The sequence below is a fragment of the Microchirus variegatus genome (genome assembly GCF_963457635.1).
Source record: "Microchirus variegatus genome assembly, chromosome: 2".
NCBI classification, from domain to species: Eukaryota; Metazoa; Chordata; class Actinopteri; order Pleuronectiformes; family Soleidae; genus Microchirus; species Microchirus variegatus.
The window spans coordinates 42,507,668-42,529,906 of NC_139803.1; the positions used below are offsets into that span (position 1 = coordinate 42,507,668).

The 22,239-nt window shown below is 40.4% G+C and overlaps 3 protein-coding genes across 3 annotated transcripts; 1 reads left to right on the top strand and 2 right to left on the bottom strand.

The window, feature by feature from the left end:
* Window positions 1-1,319: 1,319 nt before the first annotated feature.
* On the top strand, window positions 1,320-5,394 carry LOC310944413 (zinc finger protein RFP-like; the record flags this gene model as incomplete). The annotated part of the gene is made up of 7 exons (XM_083910193.1): window positions 1,320-1,910; window positions 3,113-3,208; window positions 3,903-4,136; window positions 4,227-4,374; window positions 4,464-4,490; window positions 4,604-4,779; window positions 5,023-5,394. 7 exons carry the CDS (start codon window positions 1,320-1,322, stop codon window positions 5,392-5,394), a joined length of 1,644 nt encoding a protein of 547 aa, XP_083766319.1.
* A 1,779-nt stretch (window positions 5,395-7,173) lies between these two features.
* vbp1 (von Hippel-Lindau binding protein 1) lies at window positions 7,174-11,308 on the bottom strand. Its single transcript, XM_083909951.1, has 6 exons — window positions 11,172-11,308; window positions 10,277-10,401; window positions 9,685-9,751; window positions 9,474-9,572; window positions 8,387-8,525; window positions 7,174-7,858 (listed from the first exon to the last, which is right to left on the bottom strand). Exons 1-6 carry the CDS (start codon window positions 11,250-11,252, stop codon window positions 7,788-7,790), a joined length of 582 nt encoding a protein of 193 aa, XP_083766077.1. The 5' UTR covers window positions 11,253-11,308; the 3' UTR covers window positions 7,174-7,787.
* Window positions 11,309-14,436: 3,128 nt separating this feature from the next.
* rab39bb (RAB39B, member RAS oncogene family b) lies at window positions 14,437-20,412 on the bottom strand (the record flags this gene model as incomplete). Its single annotated transcript, XM_083909334.1, has 3 exons — window positions 14,437-14,682; window positions 15,215-15,395; window positions 20,198-20,412. The coding sequence occupies 3 exons, from the start codon at window positions 20,410-20,412 to the stop codon at window positions 14,437-14,439; spliced, it is 642 nt and encodes a 213-aa protein (XP_083765460.1).
* Window positions 20,413-22,239: the final 1,827 nt, after the last annotated feature.

The following is a 22,239-nucleotide window of genomic DNA, read 5'->3' on the forward strand; positions in this document are numbered from 1 at the left end:
GAGTGGATCAAATCATAGTTTTAGCTCAGTTTCCACTATGTTCAGCCTTTAAAATGCTCTTTGTTGATGCTCCGTTTCTGTCAAATTCTAACTTATTTCTTTACCACTGTGCTAAAAAAACCAAACTTTGTCTGCCTTGTAGTGCATGAGACGAGTTTACAGTACAACGAGGGCAAAGTCCTGTGTGTTAAGCCTTTGCTGTGTGTCTGTACTTACATTTATGGCTTATTGGCCTCAGATGACAATATGCTGCTCTCTTGCCCAGCACTCCGCTAGCTCAGCCTAGAATAGCATGGAGCTAGTTAGCTTCAGCTAACTAAGGTTATAGTTATGTAGAAGATGTAAAAAAAAAAAAAAAAAAAACAGCATTAATCATCTTCACAGAAGTTTTGAATCCATGGTCGACTGACTTGTAAAACTCGTCTGAAACTTTGTCTGAAAATGTAAAAAATTAAAACTTTACCTCCAGAACCCGAATTAGCCTTTTTAAAAACATACTATGCTCTGTTGTACACACTCAACCAATCAATATATGGTAATATAACTTTGGTTACAATATGTATGCTAAGCTAGCTAGCTAAGCAGCACTTATTTTTTATAAATAAACTGCACTCACTTTATCTAGTTAACTCCCAAAAAAATTATTCCTCATTATAAATGATTACTTATTTACCCAGTAACTGAGTGGTACAGCTGATGTACAGCGCTAACCCTAACCTAAACTTTAAGCTAATGATTAAATTATATTAGCTTAGCTAGCATAATTAGATATTTCCCTATCATGGTGGGGTTTTTGTGTACCCATGGTGACGTGCTGTTTTCGTTGCTAATCTCAAGACAAATATTTTAACAGTGTTAACACATTGTTTACGTTGTAAACATTGAAACAGTGAGTCGCTTTCCGAAACCTACGTTAGCAAATCAAAGCTAGCGATTTAAGGAGAACATTTATTTTCTTTAATATTCTAATAGTTGATTGAGACTTTAGGTTTTTTTTGTGGTGTTTTCTGTGGAAAGATTGTCACAGAGTGGAAACGATGGGTGTGTTGAGCGTGTTTCTTTAAGAAAACAATGAGTCATTCAGCAAACACTGCAGGGTGTGTTTTACTGGACTGAAAGCATGCATTTTTCTGTATTTACACAGTGACGACACGTAAGACATTTCACCGTGTTGAATGTTTTCAAAAGTAGTTTTCTTTAATTATTATCTATAAATGTGTGTGCTCTTTCTACCACTGTTTGTTTTGCCAATCTTTCACTTTACTTCCTGAGCAACAGATCCCGTAACTTCCCTTTATCCCCCCTCTGTTCTGTAGATAATGGCCTCTTCAGGTAACATGCTATCAGAAAAACAGTTCCTGTGCACCATCTGTCAACAAGTCTTCAATGACCCGGTCACCATTCCCTGTGGTCACAACTTCTGCCAAGCCTGTATCCAGAGAGCGTGGGACGGCGAGGACGTCTGCCAGTGTCCCACCTGTGACAAGTCCTTCAGCTCTCTGCCAGAGCTGAGCATCAACACGGCCTTCAAAGAGCTGTCGGACATGTTTCGACGGATGACCGCGTGCGCGTCGGCACCGCCGCCGCTGTCCGCGGCCCTACCTGGCGAGGTGGTGTGCGACGTCTGCGCCGCCACGTCCCTGCAGGTGAAGGCCCGCAAGTCCTGCCTGGTGTGCCTGACGTCGTACTGCGAGGCCCACCTGGAGCCGCACCAGAGGGTCTCCACCCTGCAGCTGCACAAGCTGATCGAGCCGGTGAAGAACCTGCAGGAGAGGTTGTGCAAGAAGCACGAGAGGCTGCTGGAGATGTTCTGCCGGGACGAACAGAGGTGCGTGTGCCGGTTCTGCACCGAGACCGAGCACAAAGACCACCGGGCTGTTACGGTAGAGGTCGAGAGCGGGGAGCGGAAGGTAAGTCAACGGGTCAAGACAAGAAAAATACAGATATGATTAGGAAAATACGTATTAGAACATCTACCTGAAAGTGTTTCCAGTTGAAAGGGATCGCAGACAATGTCCATATCAACATTTTGTCCAACCAAAAGAGATCCTGGTCCTGGTCAGAAACAAACTTAGACCATGATTCCGTTAATTTTCAGTATGAAAGCCTTTTCGGTATGTTCGGAATTCTGAGGCAAAGAAGCAGAAGAGAAGCAAATTTCTAGAGCTGGTGAAACTGCAACAAAATTACCAAATTGACTTGATTTGTTTATTTTCATCAAGACCACTCCCCTGTAGACTTTCTACACTTGGCAAACTCCCATCGTCAGCCAGTCAAAGTTAGACCTAGCTCAAATAGGTAAGGATGACGAGACGTACGTATATCATGAAGTAACTGAGCGGTATAGCTGATGTACAGCGCCAAACCTAACCCGATTAACAGAAAGCTTTAAGCTAACGTCTAAATTATATTGGCTAAGCTAGCATAATTAGATATTTCCAAATTGGCAAACTCCCATCGTCAACCAATCAAAGTCAGACCTAGCTCAAGTAGGTAAAGATGCCGAGACGTACGTATATCATGAAGTAACTGAGTGGTATAGCTGATGTACAGCACCAAACTTTAAGCCAACGGCTAAATTATATTGGCTAAGCTAGCATAATTAGATATTTCCAAATTTCCAATCGCTTGTCTTTGTCGTCTCGTGTTAGAAGTTTGTGGTCTTTCATGCTAATTCTGATGCTAATGTATATGCTAATTCCTGTAGCAGTGCCATGTACACACCTGGAATTAAGTGTTGTTTTGGAGGAGTTTTCGCGTTGACAAAATCTCCTGAAACAATGCCACATTTACGTAAAATACTTTTTCAAAACAACAAAGATAGGCAGAAAGATGTTCCGCCTGACACTGAAATAAACGGGGAGACGAAGATTAGGCTAGCACGCTGCGTACAACTCCACCAGTTTGAAGGGTATTTCCAAATTGGCAAACTCCCATCGTCAACCAATCAAAGTTAGACCTAGCTCCTACTAGCTCAAGTAGGTAAAGACGATGAGACGTACGTGTATCATGAAATAATTGTTAGTCCACAATGTGAGAGCAGAACTAACTAAGGAGTTTTATTTGGGACTTTCAGGCGTGAATGTGAATGTTCTCATTCGTTATCCGACAGGTCCAAATGAAGAAGACTGAGGCTGGTTTCCAGCAGATGATCCAGGAGCGACTGAAGAAAATAGAAGAAATCAAAAGCTGTTTGAAGCTCAGCACAGTGAGTTTGGGTTTGCTGTATTTGGCCAAATGTAGAGACGGGGACAATATTTCCAGATTCATAGTCGTTCCATAACAGGTCTCGCAGAAGATGTATGGAACGAGCTAAAACTCCATCGGTTCATCCATCCTCTACCGCTTTATCTTCCACATGGGTTGCGGGGGTTGATGGTGCCAATCCCAGCATAGACATAGGGTCTTCTTGAGCTAAAACTCCATCCATCCATCCATCCATTATCTACCGCTTTATCCTCCACCAGAGGGTCGCGGGGGGGTGCTGTGCCTATCTCAGCAGACATTGGGCGATAGGCGGCGTACACCCTGGACAGTTTGCCAGTCCATCGCAGGGCCACATATAGAGACAAACAACCATTCACTCACACTCTCACACCTACGGTCAATTTAGAGTGACCGATTCACCTAATCCCCATATCGCATGTTTTTGGACTGTGGGAGGAAGCCGGAGAACCCGGAGAAAACCCACGCACACACGGGCAGAACATGCAAACTCCTTGCAGAAAGGCCCTTGTTCCGAAGTTGTCCCAAACAGGGCTCAGACCCAGGAACCCAGGTCTTCTTGCTGCAAAGGCAAAGAGTGCTAACCACTACACCAATCGTGGGCCCTGAGCTAAAACTCAAACCGTCAAAAAGGTTAAAAGAGGTGTCCTCGTCTTCTTTTTCCCATCTCCATCCAGGCGAGCGCAGAGAGGGTAAAGCGGGAGAGCGAACGCCTCTGCTCGTCTCTGACTCGATCCGTCAAAGAACGACAAAGCGAAGTCGTCACCGAGATCGAGGAGAAGCAGCAGGCGGCCGAGAGGAGAGCGAGGGAGCTCGTCGAGGAGCTGCAGCAGGAGATCGCCGAGCTGAGGAGGAGAAACGCCCAGCTGGAGGAGCTGAGGAACACCGACGACCATCTGAACCTCCTACAGGTGACGGAGAAGTCGGTTCGAGCTAAAAAAAGAAGACCACGAGGTCAGACGTTTCGGTACCGGTAGGTTAACTTTTCTTTCGTTGAACAGCGGTCGCCTTCTCTTACGTCGCCTCCGCCCACGAGAACGTGGACGGAGATCGGTGTCCATCCTGAACTCTGTGTGGGCAACGTGAGGAGAGCACTGGCTAAAGTGGACAACACCCTGAAGAACGAGCTGGAGAACCTGAAGAAAGAAGGTGAAGTTGGTGTCATTTTGGAATCTACGTAAAGCTTTTTTTGTGTCTCCCTCTTCTGACCAAATATTCTCCAACTTTTCTTCCTACAGAGATGAAGATGATGCAGAAATACGCAGGTATGACCTCCGTGAACGTTTACCGTTCTAATCAAGAACTTACGTACTCAGCAGCGGACTTCCTGCGTTGAAGTTACAGGCGTTTACGTTCTACGACCTTTTTTCCGCCCCAGTTGACGTGGTGCTGGACGCCGACACCGCCCATCCCAACATCATCCTGTCGGCTGACGGGAAGCAGGCCGGCCGCAGCGAGCTGCTGCACGTCGTCCCCGACAACCCCCAACGCTTCGACCCCGTCATCTGCGTCCTCGCCAAGAAGAGCTTCCTGTCCGGGAGGTTCTACTTCCAGGTGGGTTTCTTTGGCGACGTCACCGTAAGTCATAATAGCGAAGACCTGGAACTGCAACAGGAAGAGATTCTGGGCGAGAATAGCTTCAGGTTTACACTGTTGTTTTAGAGATAAAAACTGGTTTTAGCCATTTAGCTAGGAGGCTTAGTTAATAAAGTCTACGCCTGCTAAAGTCAACACTACCTTCAGAATGTTCACGCATCAATGCCTCAAGTAACCACACTTCCACGTGCCTTGAATCAGGTCGCCGTTGGGACGAAGACCTTCTGGGACCTGGGCGTCGTCAAAGAGTCCATCAACAGGAAGGGGATGATCACCTCCAACCCGGAGAACGGTTACTGGACGGTGCGTCTGAGGAACGGGGACGAGTACCGAGCGCTGGACTCGCCGTCGGTCGTCCTGTCGCTCCGGGAGAAGCCAAAGGCGGTGGGGGTGTTCGTCGACTACGAGGAGGGGACGGTGTCTTTCTTCAACGTGGACAACGGCTCTCACGTGTACAGCTTCACCGGGTGTTTGTTCTCCGAGAGGATCTTCCCCTTCTTCAGCCCCGGCGTCTGCGACGAAGGGAAGAACTTGGCGCCGCTGATCATCACCGCGGTGAATCCCGAGACTTAAGACTCGTGAGGACATTTGTTTGACCGTGTCCTGAACCTGAAGGACATACTGTATGCTAATTTCTTTCGGAAAATGGGTCTGAGAGTGGGAAAAAAAATCAAACAACAAAACCCTTTCGTTGAGACTACCATTACGCTAATTTGGGAAAATTGTGATGTCATAGTGCCGCCTCTCTCTATGTCCTATATTCACCGTCGCTTGTCTTTGTGGTCTCGCTCCTTTTTGCGTTAGAAGTTTGTGGTCTTTTATGCTAATTCTGATGCTAATTTTAATGCTAATTCCTGTAGCAGTGCCATGTACACGGCTGGCATTTAGCGTTTAGTGTAGTTTTGGAGGAGTTTTCGTGTTGACGAAAACCTCCTGAAACGATGCCGCGTTTACATAAAACATTTTCAACAAACAAACAAACAAAGATAGGCGGAAAGATGTTCCACCTGACACTTTCCCAAAGTTGCGAATACACAAAAACGCAAAAGGGTGGTAGTTTGACTTTTCCACTCCGGGCGAGTAAAAATTGTTCATCAAAAAGTGCATTTCAAGGCCTCCAGGCCTGTGGTCTTTTTATGCTAATTCTGTTGCTAACGCTCATGCTAATTTCTGTAGCAGCGCCATGAGTTTTCGCATTGACGGAAATCTCCTGAAACAACGCCACGTGACGTTTACGTAAAACTTTTTCAACAAACAAACAAAGATAGGCGAAAAGATGTTCCGCCTGACACTGACAAACTGGAAGATGAATATTAAGCTAGCACGCTGCGTACAAACTCCGAAAGCGGCATCTAGCAGTTTGAAGGGTTAGAGAGGTGGAGCTATGGCATCGTTTTTTTCCCAAAGTTGCGTATACACAAAAACGCAAAAGGGTTGGAGTTTGACTTTTCCAGCTCTAGAGGGATTTGTTCATCAAAAAGTGCATTTCAAGGCCTCCAGGCCGTCGTTTTCATGCATATATTTCGCATTTTCTCCCAAACTCGTTCTCGTATGCAAGGACCCTTCATTTTACGTAGATTTCCCCAAGTTTCCCAACTATTTGCAATCAGTCTATCAATCCGTACGCCCATGAATCAGCTATAAGGTCCGAAAAGTCGATTCTAAAGCATTTTTAAAACAGACGAGAATAGAAAACGTAGACAAAAGTGAGTTCACAATTGTTAAATCTCTACCTGTGTGAGCAGCAAATTGGCAAAACAGGAACATTTGCGATGGAAAGCCCTGGACGTCTGCTTTGACTGCAGGACGTCTGCGTATCCAGGAGCTTTAAATTGCAAATTCAAAAAGAAACACAACAAGAAATGACTGCTTCCCATATCCCAATGTCAGTTTAACTTAATGTAAATATTAGAAATACACTTTTAAAGGTGCATTTTGTAATAAATCTAAAGCAACTGGCCATAAAAATCCTCCTAATATGTCACAGAGACTCAGCAACAACAGTACAGACAAAATATTTGCATTAAAAGAAATATTTTTGCAGACTGCAAATCATGTTTATGTTTTGAAATCATGTTTTGGCGTCATGTGGCGCCACCTACCGCCGTCTACCAATCATTGCAGTCAGTAGAGTCTCAGCTGCCGAGCGACCACGGGTTGCCAGTTACGTCAAAAAACGAAACCTTAAAAGACCTCGGTATTTTTAATTTGAATGTAGTAACCGTTTTTGGCCACATTCTTACATGTGGCGCCTTTAAGGTTAATTTGGGCTTCAAACGTCTTTGATTCTTTTTTTTCCATGAGATAAAGATAAAGACACTCGTCTCGTCTCTTTTGTCCAAATGTTCTTTTACTTCATTCAATGTTCCACGATCACAGTGAGAGATATAAATAAATACAGACGGACAAAAACGGCAGGAAAGAGGAGGAGGAGGAGGTGGAGATGGTGGAGGTGAAGAAAGACGAGGGACGGAGACGTGGAGTGAGCGAAAACCCGAGCTACAAGGCAGAAGTTTATTATCCTCGTACAAAGATCCTGTGGATTATTACGGCAACTGTGTTTTTTTACATAATGAGAAGAGGAAAAACAACAACAACACAGAGAAAGTCGCTCATGATCTGCTGAAGACAAACTGAAATCATTAAAAAGAATACAAAAAGTTGCCTTTTGTTGGGGTTTTTTGTTGGTTTTTTTACTTGAAAAAATACTTTAAAAAGTAACAAATCAGCAGGAAACAGAGGTGTTGGAGGAGGTTTGAGAGGACGTTATTTCTTTAGAAAAAAGGAAACGAATAAAGAAAATCACGGCGAACGCTTGATTTATCCTTCTTAAGTTAAATCAAATTCACCACGACTTCCGCAAATATCGTTGAATTTGGCCTCTTTTTTTTGCGTAGAGATGGAGATCCTGGATGAACGTGGGATTAAATTCCGTTTTTCTTGATTTTTTTGTGGACATTAGGACATCAGTCGCTCGATTTGGGCACATTTTCTTTGCTCCTTCTCTTCACGTCCCAGTTGTAGACTCGTGCCATGTCTGAGGAGGGCGGTGCGTTCAGGAACAACCGTTTTCACACAGTGAACTGTATTTTTTTATATATATATAAAACATTTAAATATAAAAATACAGTATTTGTCTGTGTTTAATCTGATTTAAATTCAGGTAAGATGTTGTTAGTGTGCCTGAAATCGTGGCTCACTGGTTTGCCGCAATTAATATAATATAATATAATATAAACAAAGCAGAAAAAATACATACATTTGTAATTGTCTGTGCCGCTCCATAAAAAAATATTGATTTATTATAACTTAATGCTATCATGAGAACTTAGAAAATACCAATATTATTATATTATATAATAAATACTAATATTTTTGAGTTTGTTCCTAGTCTGAAATCAACTCGCACCAGTAAGAAATCTAGAATTCGGCCACCAGGTGTCACCATTTTTAACTCATCAAATGTTGCAAATGTGTGAATCACTTTGAGTATAAATATTTTTACATCACAAAATATATGTATATGTATATACATATACATATATACTTCACCGTGGAAGGATACTGACTTCGATGGTGGTGAACTGGTCTCGCAGGAAATCCAGATCGTCCATGAGAGTCTCTAGATTGCGAGACGCCGTGGACAGGTTCTTCTCGAGCAGCGCCTGAGCTTCGTCGATGTCGTACTCCAGCATGACGTTAGCCTTTTAGCGAGGGATGAGATTATGTCAATAAAACACACACGGGGCTGTTTATGTGGCGTTTAAACTCTACGGAAGAGGACGAGGGCCACATGTGACAAGATTCAATTCATCATTTAATTTTTTTTCAAAGAATCCTGAGATTGAAGTAAATATAGCGGAGAAAAAAAGTCAGATTTCTGGGATTAAAAATCAGAATACTGGGATTACGGCAAAAATTCCAATAAAACAGTCAGAATCGTGAGATTTAAGTAAATATAGCTAAGATTAGAATAAAAATTCTGGGATTCAAGTCAACACTCTGGGATTAAAAAACAGAATACTGGGATTACAGTAAAGATTACAAGAAAATGGTCAGAATCGTGAGATTTAAATCAAAATTATGGGATTAAAGTTTGATTAGAAGTCATAATTCTGGTACTAAAGTCATAATTCTGGGATTAAAAAACAGAATACTGGGATTACAGTAAAGATTACAAGAAAACAGTCAGAATCCTGAGATTTAAATCAAAATTCTGGGACTAGTCTAATTAAATGTCATAATTCTGGGATTAAAGTCATGATTCTGGGATTACAGTAACATTTTCAAGAAAATTGTCAGAACCCTAAGATTTAAATCAAAATTCCGGGATTCAAATCTGATTAAAAGTGAGAATTCTGAAAAAAAAGAAGCCAGAATCCTGAGATTGAAATCAATATTCCGAGACTAAAATAAAAATTCTGTAATCAAAGTCAGAATTTTGAGATTAAATTTGAGTAAGAATTTTGAAAAAGAAGTCAGAATTCTCAGATTAAAGTCAAAATTCTGGGATTAAGGTAAAGATTCCAAGAAAAGAGTCAGAATTCTCTGATTTTGTTTCAACAGCATTAAATGTAATCACATATGTTTGCGCATATTTGCTCTGTGACATGGATTGGATTTTCACGACATTTAATCCAGGCTTCACTTACCCCTAACCATAGACAGACTTTGTCGGTGGGCGACACCGAGGCGCGGCAGTAAACATTGTCGGCCAACAGGAAGTGCGTCTCCATGGGTTCTGTGGTTTCCTGGAGGAAGCAAAAGTGCCGTTTGTCAATCACAAAATAAAGGTCAACTACACATAATCATTTATTGATTTCTGTGTAGCGGCTACACGGGTGTTTATTACGTCAAACGCACCTTCTTCTTCTGCATGTGTCGTAGGATTTCTAGCGTCTGTGTGATTTGTGGGATCTGACTTTTCAGCCTAAAATGTGAAAAAGAAACGAGAGGAATTAGGCATTTGTGTTAACACACAACCTCACAAGTCTAGATTGTGGAATTTTGTGTTTGACTTCAAATAAAGAGATACGACAGGATGTAATTCACAAATACAAACAACAAGACAGTAAAAATGGAGTCATTGTTCCCCTCCGCTCCACTAGGGGGCGTTTCATCTCGTTAGAACTGGGCTTTTCCCAGTTAACTATGTGGCTAATTGTTAGCGTGTCAGGTGCAATTGGATTAGCATCATGTTTTAGCAAATTAGCAAATTATTTTAAGATGAAATAACATGTAAATTGGCCTCATCCATATCACCTTTTCACTCCGTATATTGGTTTATTCTGTTAATTCTATGTATTAGCTAAAGGTTTGGACTGGTCTGGTCAGATTTAGTCCAATTTTAGTCCTGCTAACATGTTAGCTGGTGTTTTAAAAGTTGGACTAACACAATAACCAGTTTTTTACGAATTCCAAGTAAACAAATGGACTGTGTTAGTGTGTGTGTTACCGATGTTTCTTCTGAGACAGGTTGAGCTCCATGTATTTATATTTCTGGTATTGTTCGTCCAGCCTCCTCAGCACCGCGTCTGCCGTCTCGTTGCCGGGCTGTTTCATAAAAGAGTCGACGTCCTCCTTAACAAACAAACAAACAAACAAACATGTCAATAATAATTCTTATTACCTATTTATTATCCTTGCCTTTCGTAGGCCGATCTTGCGACGCCAGCAACACAAACGATACCAAATCGCGTACAGTCGAGTGAGTGGTGCTAGAACTGTATAATGGAAAAGCGCCATGTGTCTAACGTATTGGCTCTTTAAACGCATTAAGGACGAAATCAACACAACTTGACTTTTAGATGGGAAAAAACCTTCTAGCAGCAGTTGTCAAGTTTCTGTGACCAAATATGTGTAAGTTAAGATAAAAACGTCATAACCATCCAATGAACTAAAACAGAAATTAGCTGTTAATAGACATTTGGCTGAATTAGTCCCAAAATATATTCCCTAGGAGTAGAAATAACTGTCAATTCTACATTTAAAGGGGCTCTTTTTTTAATACAAGTGAATACATGTGGAAGACTAAAGCAGCTAATGCTACTTTTAATGTCACTAGCAGCGTATCTTCTCTCCGTGACGTGATACACGATGAAATATACGTTTAAAAAACACTAAAAATGGGTGAAAACGAGCTGCAGCTGTTGCACCAAAGCTCTGTCATGTCCATAGATGGAGCTGAGCAACCGCCCAACACACACACACACTATGATTAGCTGTTAGCTCGCAGCTAGCATGACGCGCTAACAAACCGGCTTACAGCCGTAGTCGGTGGCCCTTTCGGCGGCTTAAAACCCCCCGCTGTAGACGCGGGGACACGGTGGTAATGGCCGGGGTTAACGCACCAGAAACGCCGCCTCGGGAATCCCGAGGTGCTTCTTCTTGGTCGCCTGGGCGGCGTTGCTGTTGTCTATGGTCACCGCCATCTTGGTGAGAGAGAGAGGATGCGCCTTCCTTCCTCACGCTCGGAGTGTCTGAAAACAGGAACGGGGAGGCTCTGGCGCCCCCAGCGGCTTCTTGACGTCGCGGCGCCCGGTACAACAAGTACGAGAACCACTGCGAAGCCTGGTGGAGGCATTGCGAGCACAAATTAATAATTTTAACAACTATATTAAGGTTCGTGAATATTTTGTGTAGTAAGTAATGTAAGATAACCACCCCCCACCCCCTTTCCTCAGTGGTTTGGTCTGGTTTTTTAACGCCGGCGTGGTGTATGGACTGTACTTTGGTTTTCCAGGTGCGGTAAGTTCATTAAAAACCTTCACGAGTTCGTGGACAGTGAGTTATCGAACACTTTACTTGTTCAACAAACACATACAGAAAATTAAAAAAGCGATATTTCAGCTACTTTTATCGGCTTAATGTGCCGTTGAGTCGCTGCTTTGTTGTCAAAACAAGCTAACATTGAAGTTGCACGTTAGCTTAGCGATGATTTGACAGACAGGTGACATACTGACGTCATCCTCTCATTGACCTACATTAGAGAATATTCTTGTGTCATCACGATGGATGGATATTGTTATACAGCTTTATAAACATGTTTATTGAGGCTATTTTAACTTTGAATATGATGTTTTGTTCTAGCTTTAATGTTATGTAGTAATTTATTTGACTTTGATGTTCACGCTAATGTTACAATAGTCATAACACTAGGGCTAGCATCCGCTCCTGCATAGCAACTAGAGCTAATAATGCAGTTAAAAATTATGTCTTTTATACTGCTTACATGGCTTGGAATAGTTTGCCTATTGCTACACAACTCCTAGCACCAAAAATGATTTTCTTTCATCCTGCAGTTGTGTTTTCTTATTTGTTTACGTGTGTGCAACACCAAGGACCATGCTGAAAAAAAAGTTGTGTACTTTTTGCATGGTTTGCATCCATTGGATTACTGTATTTTATTGGCTTAATCCAGAAATAAATCAAATTTTTAAAAAAATTCAACAGTTATCCAGTTTGTAATGAAGCCAAGTATTGTTAAATTCCGACTGATTTTCAAGTCAGATGTGTATTTATACAGGATACTTGTGTTTTTGTATACTGTCAAGTGAATATTGGGGAAGTCAGTTTGTCAGGGTAAGCAGTAGGTGGCGCCAAACCCTGTATCATCACAAAAGGCTCAACTTGGCATCAGTCACATCTCTTATTTTAGTTTCTATTGCACTCAATTGCATCCATTTTTTCATGTGGGATGCAATATTTTGTTTTATTTTGTTTACCTCTCTGTCTAATCTGTATCCAAAAACTATTATTGGACCTTACATGTGTGACTATAAGACGTTTGTACTGAAAACTAATTAGTAAATACAGAACAATACTCAGTGCTGTGCTATGTTAATGTTTATTTAAGTTTCAATGAGTCGTCTAATTTTATTTAGCCGGTCTGAAGATCTTATAAGTATATTTTTAAACACAGTCAGACAAGAACAGGTAACGACAAAACGAGTGAGCTCGTGTTTATTTTTCCAGTCACATTTTATTTTATTTTTTTTAGTACATTTCAGTTTGTAGATATATAACTAGAGCAGAGGAAGAGGAAACTCTTGGCTTTAACCCGGGGCAGGTTTAAGGACCGTGTAATACAGTGTTGTCTGTACAGGATCGCAAAAAAAGAAGAAGTGTACGATCACTGCTCCTGTGGTGAGAAGGGGTTACACTGAGGGCAGGAAATAACTGCAGTCACCCGACAGATACATGCTTTGAATGCAGGACTTGTGGCTGATTTCGGAATTACCGCGGGGGTTTTTTATTTTTTATTTCCTCTTAATCGTGTGTTTGTATGTACAAAGGCAAAAGAAAAGGAACAGCGTGGAACAAGTCTTGAGGTGTGGCATGTGCAAATGGCTTGAAACAAATCGGGTCTAAGTAGTTCTCTTATCACCAGCGTGTCAGCTTCAGCTCATTAGACGTTTATTAGCCTTTTTATGGCCGGCAGATAACGAGAGTATTTGTGCTAATAGGGGAAACAAATATTTAAACAGTTTAGAAAATTGGCTTCTTCTTCTTCTTCTTCATCCCAGAGCCATTTTGGTACAACTTAATAACCCTCTAATACACACTTTAAGCCTGTATCTGTGTAGGTTTGACTTCAATCCTGCTCAATAGACCCCCTTTCACTTGGCTTCACAGCCCCGTCCATGTTGGTGAAAGGACGCTAACACGAGTCCCGCGCGGACGCCGTTCTTCGGGTTTCCATCGGCGAGGTCCGGCCTTTGTTTGCTTGCTCTCCCTTTTTTTTAGAAATAAATAATCTCCACTTGAGATGGACTTGGCTCTGAAGGTGCTTTTCTGGCTCCAACATTCCCTAATAGTTAACGTTAAAGAGTTACCACGTCGTGAAGGCAAAGAGTTAGGAGTTACTGTCGTCGGGGAAAAAAAAGTCCGCCTCGGTCAATTAAGCTGTACATGTCTTCCGATTCGAGGAGTCCACGAGTGATTATTAGTGGAATGATAGCGGATCGTGTAATAATGTGATCCCAGTCAACAGAATAAAGGCTTAGTGGAGAGAAATCTGTCGTCCCTCGTTCGATTCCGGAACCTCCAAGATTCCTCCGTCAAGGTACGATCATGGAATGTGGTGCAGTTTGTCAGCACGGGGGGGGGGGGGGGGGGAACCACAGTTCTTATTATCGAGGAAGGTTTATTTTTGAAAGACTCAAAGGACGTTGGATGGAGGTTGTCCTATACGTGTTCGTTTAATTGCATATTGGAGAAGACGAGAAGGTTGGGTGGAGAGGTAAAGGGGAGGCATGATGGTAGTCGAGAGCGTCCAGAACAGACCAAAACAAACCCTCGTTCTGATTCGTTCCCGTCGACTAAGAAGAACCCCAAAACTAGGTTGAATCGTGGGAGTCCTCGCAAGAAAATTAGCATCTGCCATCCTTCGTCTCCAACGACAACATATTTAGAAATGGGCACATCCCTTTTGCGTGTTCTTTGCCGCCTTCTACCATCATTTGAAATTCTTCAAGCGATCCCTTTTTTGTGAAGAAAGAACAGAGGGGAACGCAACAGTTTCTGCCAAAGGGCCGACAACTCAGTCCGTCAGCCCGTTTTCCCCCCTCTGAATCCTTCCCTCTCCTTCGGTCCCAATGTCAAACTCTTTCCAGATCAGCAGAGACAGCGGCGGTCGCTCTTGGTCACCTCCTCCGAGGAGTGGACCACGTTGGGCACGAATCCGCTCTTCACGCCCTCCCAGCCCTCCTGGATGGTGATGTCGCCGGACCGCACCAGGGCGAAGATGTCTCGGGTCAGCTCGGTGAAGGCGTGCTCAACGTTGATGGCGTCGCGGGCCGAGGTCTCGATGTAGCGCATCCCGTATGCTCCGGCTAGCTTCTCTGCCTCCTGACGGGTCACCTAGAAGGTAAATTTAGAGGGGATGACTATTGGCAATTGGGGAGTTTATAGATGTAGCACACTAGAACCACACTAGAAGGTCTTGAACTCAGAAATGTAGCCCAGGAACTAAGGAGTTCATGTTTGAGCTGATGAAGTTGCTGCAGTTTGGTTACTATTTTGGCTAATCGCCTCGCAGGCCTACGACCATCTCCTGGTCGTAGGCCTGCAATTCCAAAATGGTAGAGCACCTCGAAAATTAGCTAAGTGATGATAGTGAGTGGGCTTCTTTGATTCTAATTTCACCTGCGTTTTATATATCGTGGTGCAGTGTAATCCTGTAAAGCCCAATTTGGTGATATATTGTGATATTTGAGGCTCCTGCGAGCTGCCGCAAGAGAATCAAACTAAAAGTAAATGAGTCGCCTGTGATCCAAAAGTGTGCTGTTCTAAAACTGAACAAAGAGGTTATTTTTAAAACCCTAACCCGCAACGGATTTAACCTCAACACAGCCTTGTGAGCAGTTGTTTTTGTATTTGTTGCTGTACACACCTGGCGCTTCGCCTCCAGGTCACACTTGTGGCCGACCAGTAGGAAGACGATGCTGTGCGGTTGGACGTGGCTGCGAGCTTCCTCCAGCCACTCGTGAACGTTCTGGAAGGAGCGGCGGTTGGTGATGTCGAACAGGAGGAGGCCGCCCACTGAGTTGCGGTAGTAAGCCCTGGTGATGGACCTGCAGAGGTCGGAAAACGAAGGTTAGATCTAGGGAAAAAGCAATTATTCAACCCATGTTTATGCTACTATTCTTTGTTTTGTGTCACTTTTTATGACGTTTCCTGATGCACGTTTCTCGGTAGCAAGTTAACACTCATTGTTGCCTTGTTAGCCAAATTCAGTCCATTTTCCCTGTTTGTACATGTGTCTTTATTATTAGCCAACTAGCTCTCAGGTCTAAATGTCTGCCTTGTTAGCCAACTACATCTCTTGGTAGCCAACTAGCTTTCTGTATTTACCTTGTTAGCTAATTAGCTGTCAGTGCTTTTGTGTTTTTCCTCCATTTTTACAATCGCGCATCTTCCCTAAACTCTTTGACAACCCGCTTTCGCATTTTTTAGTGTTTTGCACATGTGCCTTAATTGTTAGCCAACTAGCTTGCAGCTCTCAAAACCAATTAGCCAAATAGCTGTCAGTGTGTTTGTGTTTTCCCTCCATTTTCCAGTTGCACATCTCTTGTTAGCCAACTAGCTCTCAGTACTTGCCTTGTTAGCTAATCAGCTGTCAGGTTCTTTGTGTTTTTCTTGCATTTTCCACGTGTTTTATCCGCTAACCACCTCTGAGTGCTTGGCTTTGTTGGTTAATTAGCTGTTAGCATCTTTGTGTGTTTTCCTGTTGCACCCGTGTCCCGTTAGCTAACATTTCTGTGGTTTTATCGGATACTTTTTATATCTTGGAAGATTTTGACAGGATTCGACGTCCCACTTGCACAAAAAAAACACAAAACAAGGAGGCGTCTGTTTTAATAACAGAAACCTCACACAGAGACGACATCGAAAATAAAACCAGGGGGATAATTACAGGTTAGGCGACAACAAAAAGAAAATCTGAAACCAGCAAGCGATTCGTCTCTGATTCGACACTAAGCACAAAAGACGTGGGCGACGTGACTAAGAAACGGCCGTGACTAAGGCAGATTCTCAAAGAAAAAAGGAAGAAGAAGAAGAAAAACAGTCTCAGAACAACAACAACGTTAACAGTCAAATGAAGGTGTTCTTGATATTCAACGGGAATGTCATGGAACCAAAGCCTTTAAAAAAAGACATGACACAGAAGATTAGTTTCTCTAAAAAAAGAGCGTTCTAAACTTGTCCTTTTGCTCTCAGAGGGACGTTGTGTCATAGTTGCCATGGAGACAGGAATCGTGCTGACAGGTGTGACCAGTCCTTCTGTGGAGATGACTGTAGGTGTGTGTGTGTTTGAGAGCGACATTCAAGGCCGTCAGCTAAATTTTCTCTGATGCCTGATAATGTCGAGGCTCAGTGTTTCACTCGAGGGCACTTTTTGATGTCGCTGACGCTGAATTCAAATGGCCGCCTAATCCATAATCTGGATCAGGTACGGATGAAACGTGGCCTGGTGGTAGAGTGTGTGAACCCGCGCGCACACACTAAATTTCACTCCAATCTGATTAGTTTTGACAGAGATATGTTTATATTTCTTTCCAGTTTTGCCCATTATAAGAGATCGGGATTGTTTGAAACTTTGATAATTTTTTGTGACGTCATCTGTTGGTTAATTCTTACAGAAATTGAATGGGTACATATTTGAGCGATCGCCCACCATCACAAAAAAATTTAGACCGATCCGAATAAAAGAAAAATCAAACTGTTGAAATATACCATCATAATAGTCGGCATCGACCTGAACAAGGATCTGTTGAAAAAATTTGGAAAAATATTTTTAATGAATTTTTGGAATTTAGGAAATGATCCATTTGCCCTGATGCACTTTGACAGTGAACTGACTTTCTTCTAAAAAAAAAAAAAAGTATCTCGGAATGACTTGAAATTTACCATCATAATAGTCGGCATCACCCTGAACAAGGATCCGTTGAAAATATGTGTAAACCTCTTAAGAATTATTTTTAATGAATTTTTGAAATTCAGGAAATTATCCATTCGCTCAGATGCACTTTGACAGTGAGCTGACTTTCTTCTCGAAAACAAAAAGTATCTCAGAATGACTTGAAATTTACCATCATAATAGTCGGCATCGCCCTGAACAAGGATCTGTTGAAATTATTTGCAAACCTCTTAAGGAATAATTTTTATGAATTTTTGAGATTCAGGAAATGATCCATTTGCCCTGATGCAGTTAGACAGTGCGCTGAGTTTCTTATCAAAATCGAAAAGTATCTCGGAATTACTTGAAATTTACCATCATAATAGTCGGCATCACCCTGAACAAGGATCTGTTGAAAATATTTGTAAACCTGTTTAGAAATATTTTTAATGAATTTTTGAAATTCAGGAAACCATTCATTTGCTCAGATGCACTTTGACAGTGAGCTGACTTTCTTCTCCAAAAAAAAAAGTATCTCAGAATGACTTGAAATTTACCATCATAATAGTCGGCATCGCCCTGAACAAGGATCGGTTGAAATTATTTGCAAACCTCTCAAGGAATAATTTTAATGAATTTTTGAAATTCTGGAAACTATCCATTTGCCCTGATGCACTTTGACAGTGAGCTGACTTTCTTCTCAAAAACAAAAAGTATCTCGGAATGACTTGAAATTTACCATCATAATAGTCGGCATCGCCCTGAACAAGGATCAGTTGAAAATATTTGTAAACCTCTGAAGGAATAATTTTAGTGACTTTTTGAATTTCAGGAAATTATCCATTTTCCTTGATGCATTTTGACAGTGAACTGACTAGTATCTCGGAATGACTTGATGCACTTTACATTTGATGTGAAATATTTTATGACGTGAATTTAACCTGGAAAAACTAAATTTTTTGAAAAAAGTAGCATTTGGTCGCAGGTTTACTGCGGTTTACTTAATTTAAAAGTTCCACATACGTGGTAACATGACACTTTAGATGTGTTCTTACAAATCTGATCATAATTAAAACATTTTTACAGTGTAAAATGAGGCTGAACAAAACAAACTCTACAGTTTTTCCTGAAGGCCCCTGCAGCGCCCCCTACAGCAGGAAGTCGAGGAGTTAACCCGACTCAAACACATGTTGAGTGTTTGCCCGACACAAACGCCTCCGGTCGTTTTCTCCGCTCGCGTCGTTCTCCCGTCAAAACCCTCGTTTAAATACCGGATCTTTTTTTAAGAGCAAATACGTTTCAAAGCGGAAATACCGGTTTTTACAAAAACCACGAGGCGAAACGATGCGCTTAAATAATACGCTCTTAACTCGCCGTGTTCTATTTACACCCCCAATTTAAAGCAAAATCTGGGTAACGTGCATCAGTTATTTGTGTTTTTGAAATGGAAATATTCATATTTCACGTTTAGAAACGGATTACAATGACATTTTGGCTGGGTTTTTTTAATAAAACATTGGCTGTTTCATGAGTTACTTTCACTTTCGAGCGTCCAACAATGAGTTTACGTGACTTTCAGGAGGAGAAAAAAACGCTTTCAGTTTCTGCAAAAGTCACCGCAAACTTCCTGGTTCCTCATTCTGATCAGGTGCTTTTAAAGGGACATGCCACGGAAATGTGGAACAAACATTATTATGTCATTTAAGTTAAATTTAAACTTTTTTTTAAAAATAACTTTAACTCCCGTTCATTAAAATCACAGCATTTCATCACTGAATTATTGCTCCAAGAATCAGTGGCCAGTATAAGAGTTCATAGATGTGGGAAATTTGACTCATTTATTTTCATATTTATCCAGATTTTCCAGAATTGCAACAGTTAAATGATTCCAAAAGTTCCTTAAATTTTGGAAAAAGTTCTACTTTTTGCTTTCTAATGTTGAATATTTTTGTTTTGTGATGTGAAAACGTCATCATTTTTAAGGTTTGAGGAAACGTTAACTACTAAAAAGTTTAAAAACCAAACGATTTTACAGAAAAATGTAGCATTTTTACTCATAACAACTCATTTCAAATGGATTTAGGGAGTTTTATTTCACTCATATGGCTTTTTATGTCCTTGAAAGTTGTGATTTATGACCTTTAAAGTGAAATATGTTATATGTGAATTTTACTTTACAAAATTGACTATTAACTTTAAAAAAAAATATATATATATGTGGTTATACGAAATGTTTTTCCAATCTGATCATAATCAAACATTTTTTACAGTGTAATTATTTACCTTTTCTGCATTTTTTTTTTTTTTTTTACACCATACATTTCGGAAATTGTGACGTAAACCAGATCATTAACAACATTTAACGCTGAATTGGATTTTTATATCTGTGAATATTGAGATTTATGAAATTTATGAAATTTAGAGTGAAATATTTTAGAATTGTCACAGGTTGAGTTAAATATGTATAAAAAATATGTGGTTATAAGACACTTCCTGTTTGTCTTCAAATCAAATCTGATCATATATCAATGTAATTATTTACCTTTTCAGCTATTTTTGTTACACCATGAATGAGAAATCTTGACAATATAAACCATATAATTTACATTATTTAACACTTATATGGCTTTTTTCAAATATTATTATTAATGTATTTGGTTTTTTTTATGCAATTTTACAACATTTTATGTATTTTACTGGTCGCAGGTGAGTAATATTTACTTGTTTTATTTTTTGAGTGCATTTGACTCGTGTCATTTTTTACAGTGTATCCCTCAGTGTATCATTTATAATGTCATGTGTTGTGTACTGTAAAAGAAATGGACTCGCATTTCCCATGTTTGTTTACGTTTAAATGTACTAAAACACCACTTCCTGTCTGCATATATATACATATATATATAATCTGTAACACAATAATATATAATATAATAATAATAATCTCGTGTCGCTCTCGTGTGTGTGTGTCCCCCTCACCTGAAGCGCTCCTGTCCCGCCGTGTCCCAGATCTGCAGCTTGATCCTCTTCCCGGGCTCGATCTCCACGAGGCGGGAGAAGAAGTCCACGCCGACCGTGGGGTCTGACACCTGCGCGAAGCGACCCTCCGTGAAGCGGCGGATCAGACACGACTTCCCCACCGTCGAGTCGCCGATGACGATCAGCCGGAACTGATAGAGCCAGATGGCCTCCATGACGACGACGATGATGAAGGTGACGACGAAGGACCGACGTGTCCGTCTGTTCCGTCTGTTCTGTGTGTGTGTCTGTTCTCTGTGTGTGTGTGTGTGTGTGTGAGGGAGAGAGAGCGCGCGCTGGAGAGGCGCGTGCGTGTGCGCGTGCCCGACAGAAAGAGAAAGAAAGAGAGAGAGAAGAAGCAGATCAGTATCAATGTGGAATTTGTTCATCTGTGACCTACTTTATCTGCTGTGAAAGTTCAAAGGTCATAATGTAGCTGTTATCAAACACTCACAAGAGATCAGCAGGACACAAAGTAACTACATGGAAGTACATTCAATATATATGTATATATATACACTGTATATATGTGTACATGCATCTGTATATATATGTCATATATATGTGTCATAAACATGTATATATATATATACTGTATATATGTATACATACACATGTATCTGTATATATGTCATATATATGTGTCATAAACATGTATATATATATATATACTGTGTATATGTATAAATACACATGCATCTGTATATATATGTCATATATGTGTCATAAACATGTGTATATATATATATATACTGTATATATGTATACATACACATGTATCTATGTGTCATAAACATATATATACACATATATACTGTATATATGTATACATACACATGTATCTGTATATATGTGTCATAAACATGTATATATGTATGTATATACATATATATGATATATATGTAGGTATATATATATATAAAACTCTCTCTTAAATATATACTGTATATATCTTTAGCTCTCTTTATATATTTTTGCTATCTCTAACTTTCTATGTATTATCTCTATCTCTCTCGCTCTATATATCTATATAGATATATCTATATAGATATATCTATATCTATATAGATATATCTATACATATAGATATATATATCTATAGATATATCTAGTTAGATCTCCATATCTCTGTCCAACTCTTTGTGTCTATATACCTTGATATATCTGTCTCTTATATATATGTATATATACATATATAACAATATATGTATATGTATATATATATATACATATATTGTTATAGTATCTACTCAACTCTCTGTCTCTCTATATATGGTGATATATATTTATCTAAGTTTCTATCTCTTTTATATACCATATATCACTATATTTTATATAGCATCTCACTTTATAACTTGCTATTTCTCTCTTTATATATATACATTATAAACTATGTATATATAATCTGTCTTTACATGTCTCACTATATTTCTCTTGCTTTATATATATATATATATATATATAAATATAGTTCTTGTCCTACTATACTGAAAATGTTTGAAACTGTATATACATATATATATGTATATATATACGCACATACCCAGGCAGGTAGCGGCTACAGGCCTATAAACAAAACAAAGCAAACACTTGTCGCTACATTGTTAGCTTTGCTAATAAACAAAGTAAACACTTCCTGTTTCTGTCTGTTACAGGGCCGCTCCTGGACATTTTGGCGTCCCGGGCACAACATTGTGATTTTAGTAGACCCCCCCCCCCCCCCCACACACACACACCAAACATATCATATATATATATACAGCAGAGTATTAACTATTATTATTGGCGGTGGAGATTGTTGCATGTAATCAGAACCATTAGTGTGACTGACAATCAATGCACCAAAGGAAATCAATGAATATTGATGATATGCTCATGTGACCTGATGACTTTATTGATTGATTAACAGCTTAATTAACATATTTGACGGGTAAAATAAATGCTAGCTTCCTCTTATAACTACAATAAAATAACACAAACCTACCTGTAGTAAGAGAAGAACT

Excerpts from the sequence above, each read along its gene's own strand:
- vbp1 (XM_083909951.1), bottom strand. The coding sequence starts at position 11,252 with ATGGCGGTGACCATAGACAACAGCAACGCCGCCCAGGCGACCAAGAAG. Across the intron at positions 9,573-9,684 it reads GACACATGCAGAAGAAGAAG|GAAACCACAGAACCCATGGA; the intron begins GTGCGTTTGACG and ends TGCTTCCTCCAG. Across the intron at positions 7,859-8,386 it reads GTTCACCACCATCGAAGTCA|ACATGGCACGAGTCTACAAC; the intron begins GTATCCTTCCAC and ends CGCCCTCCTCAG.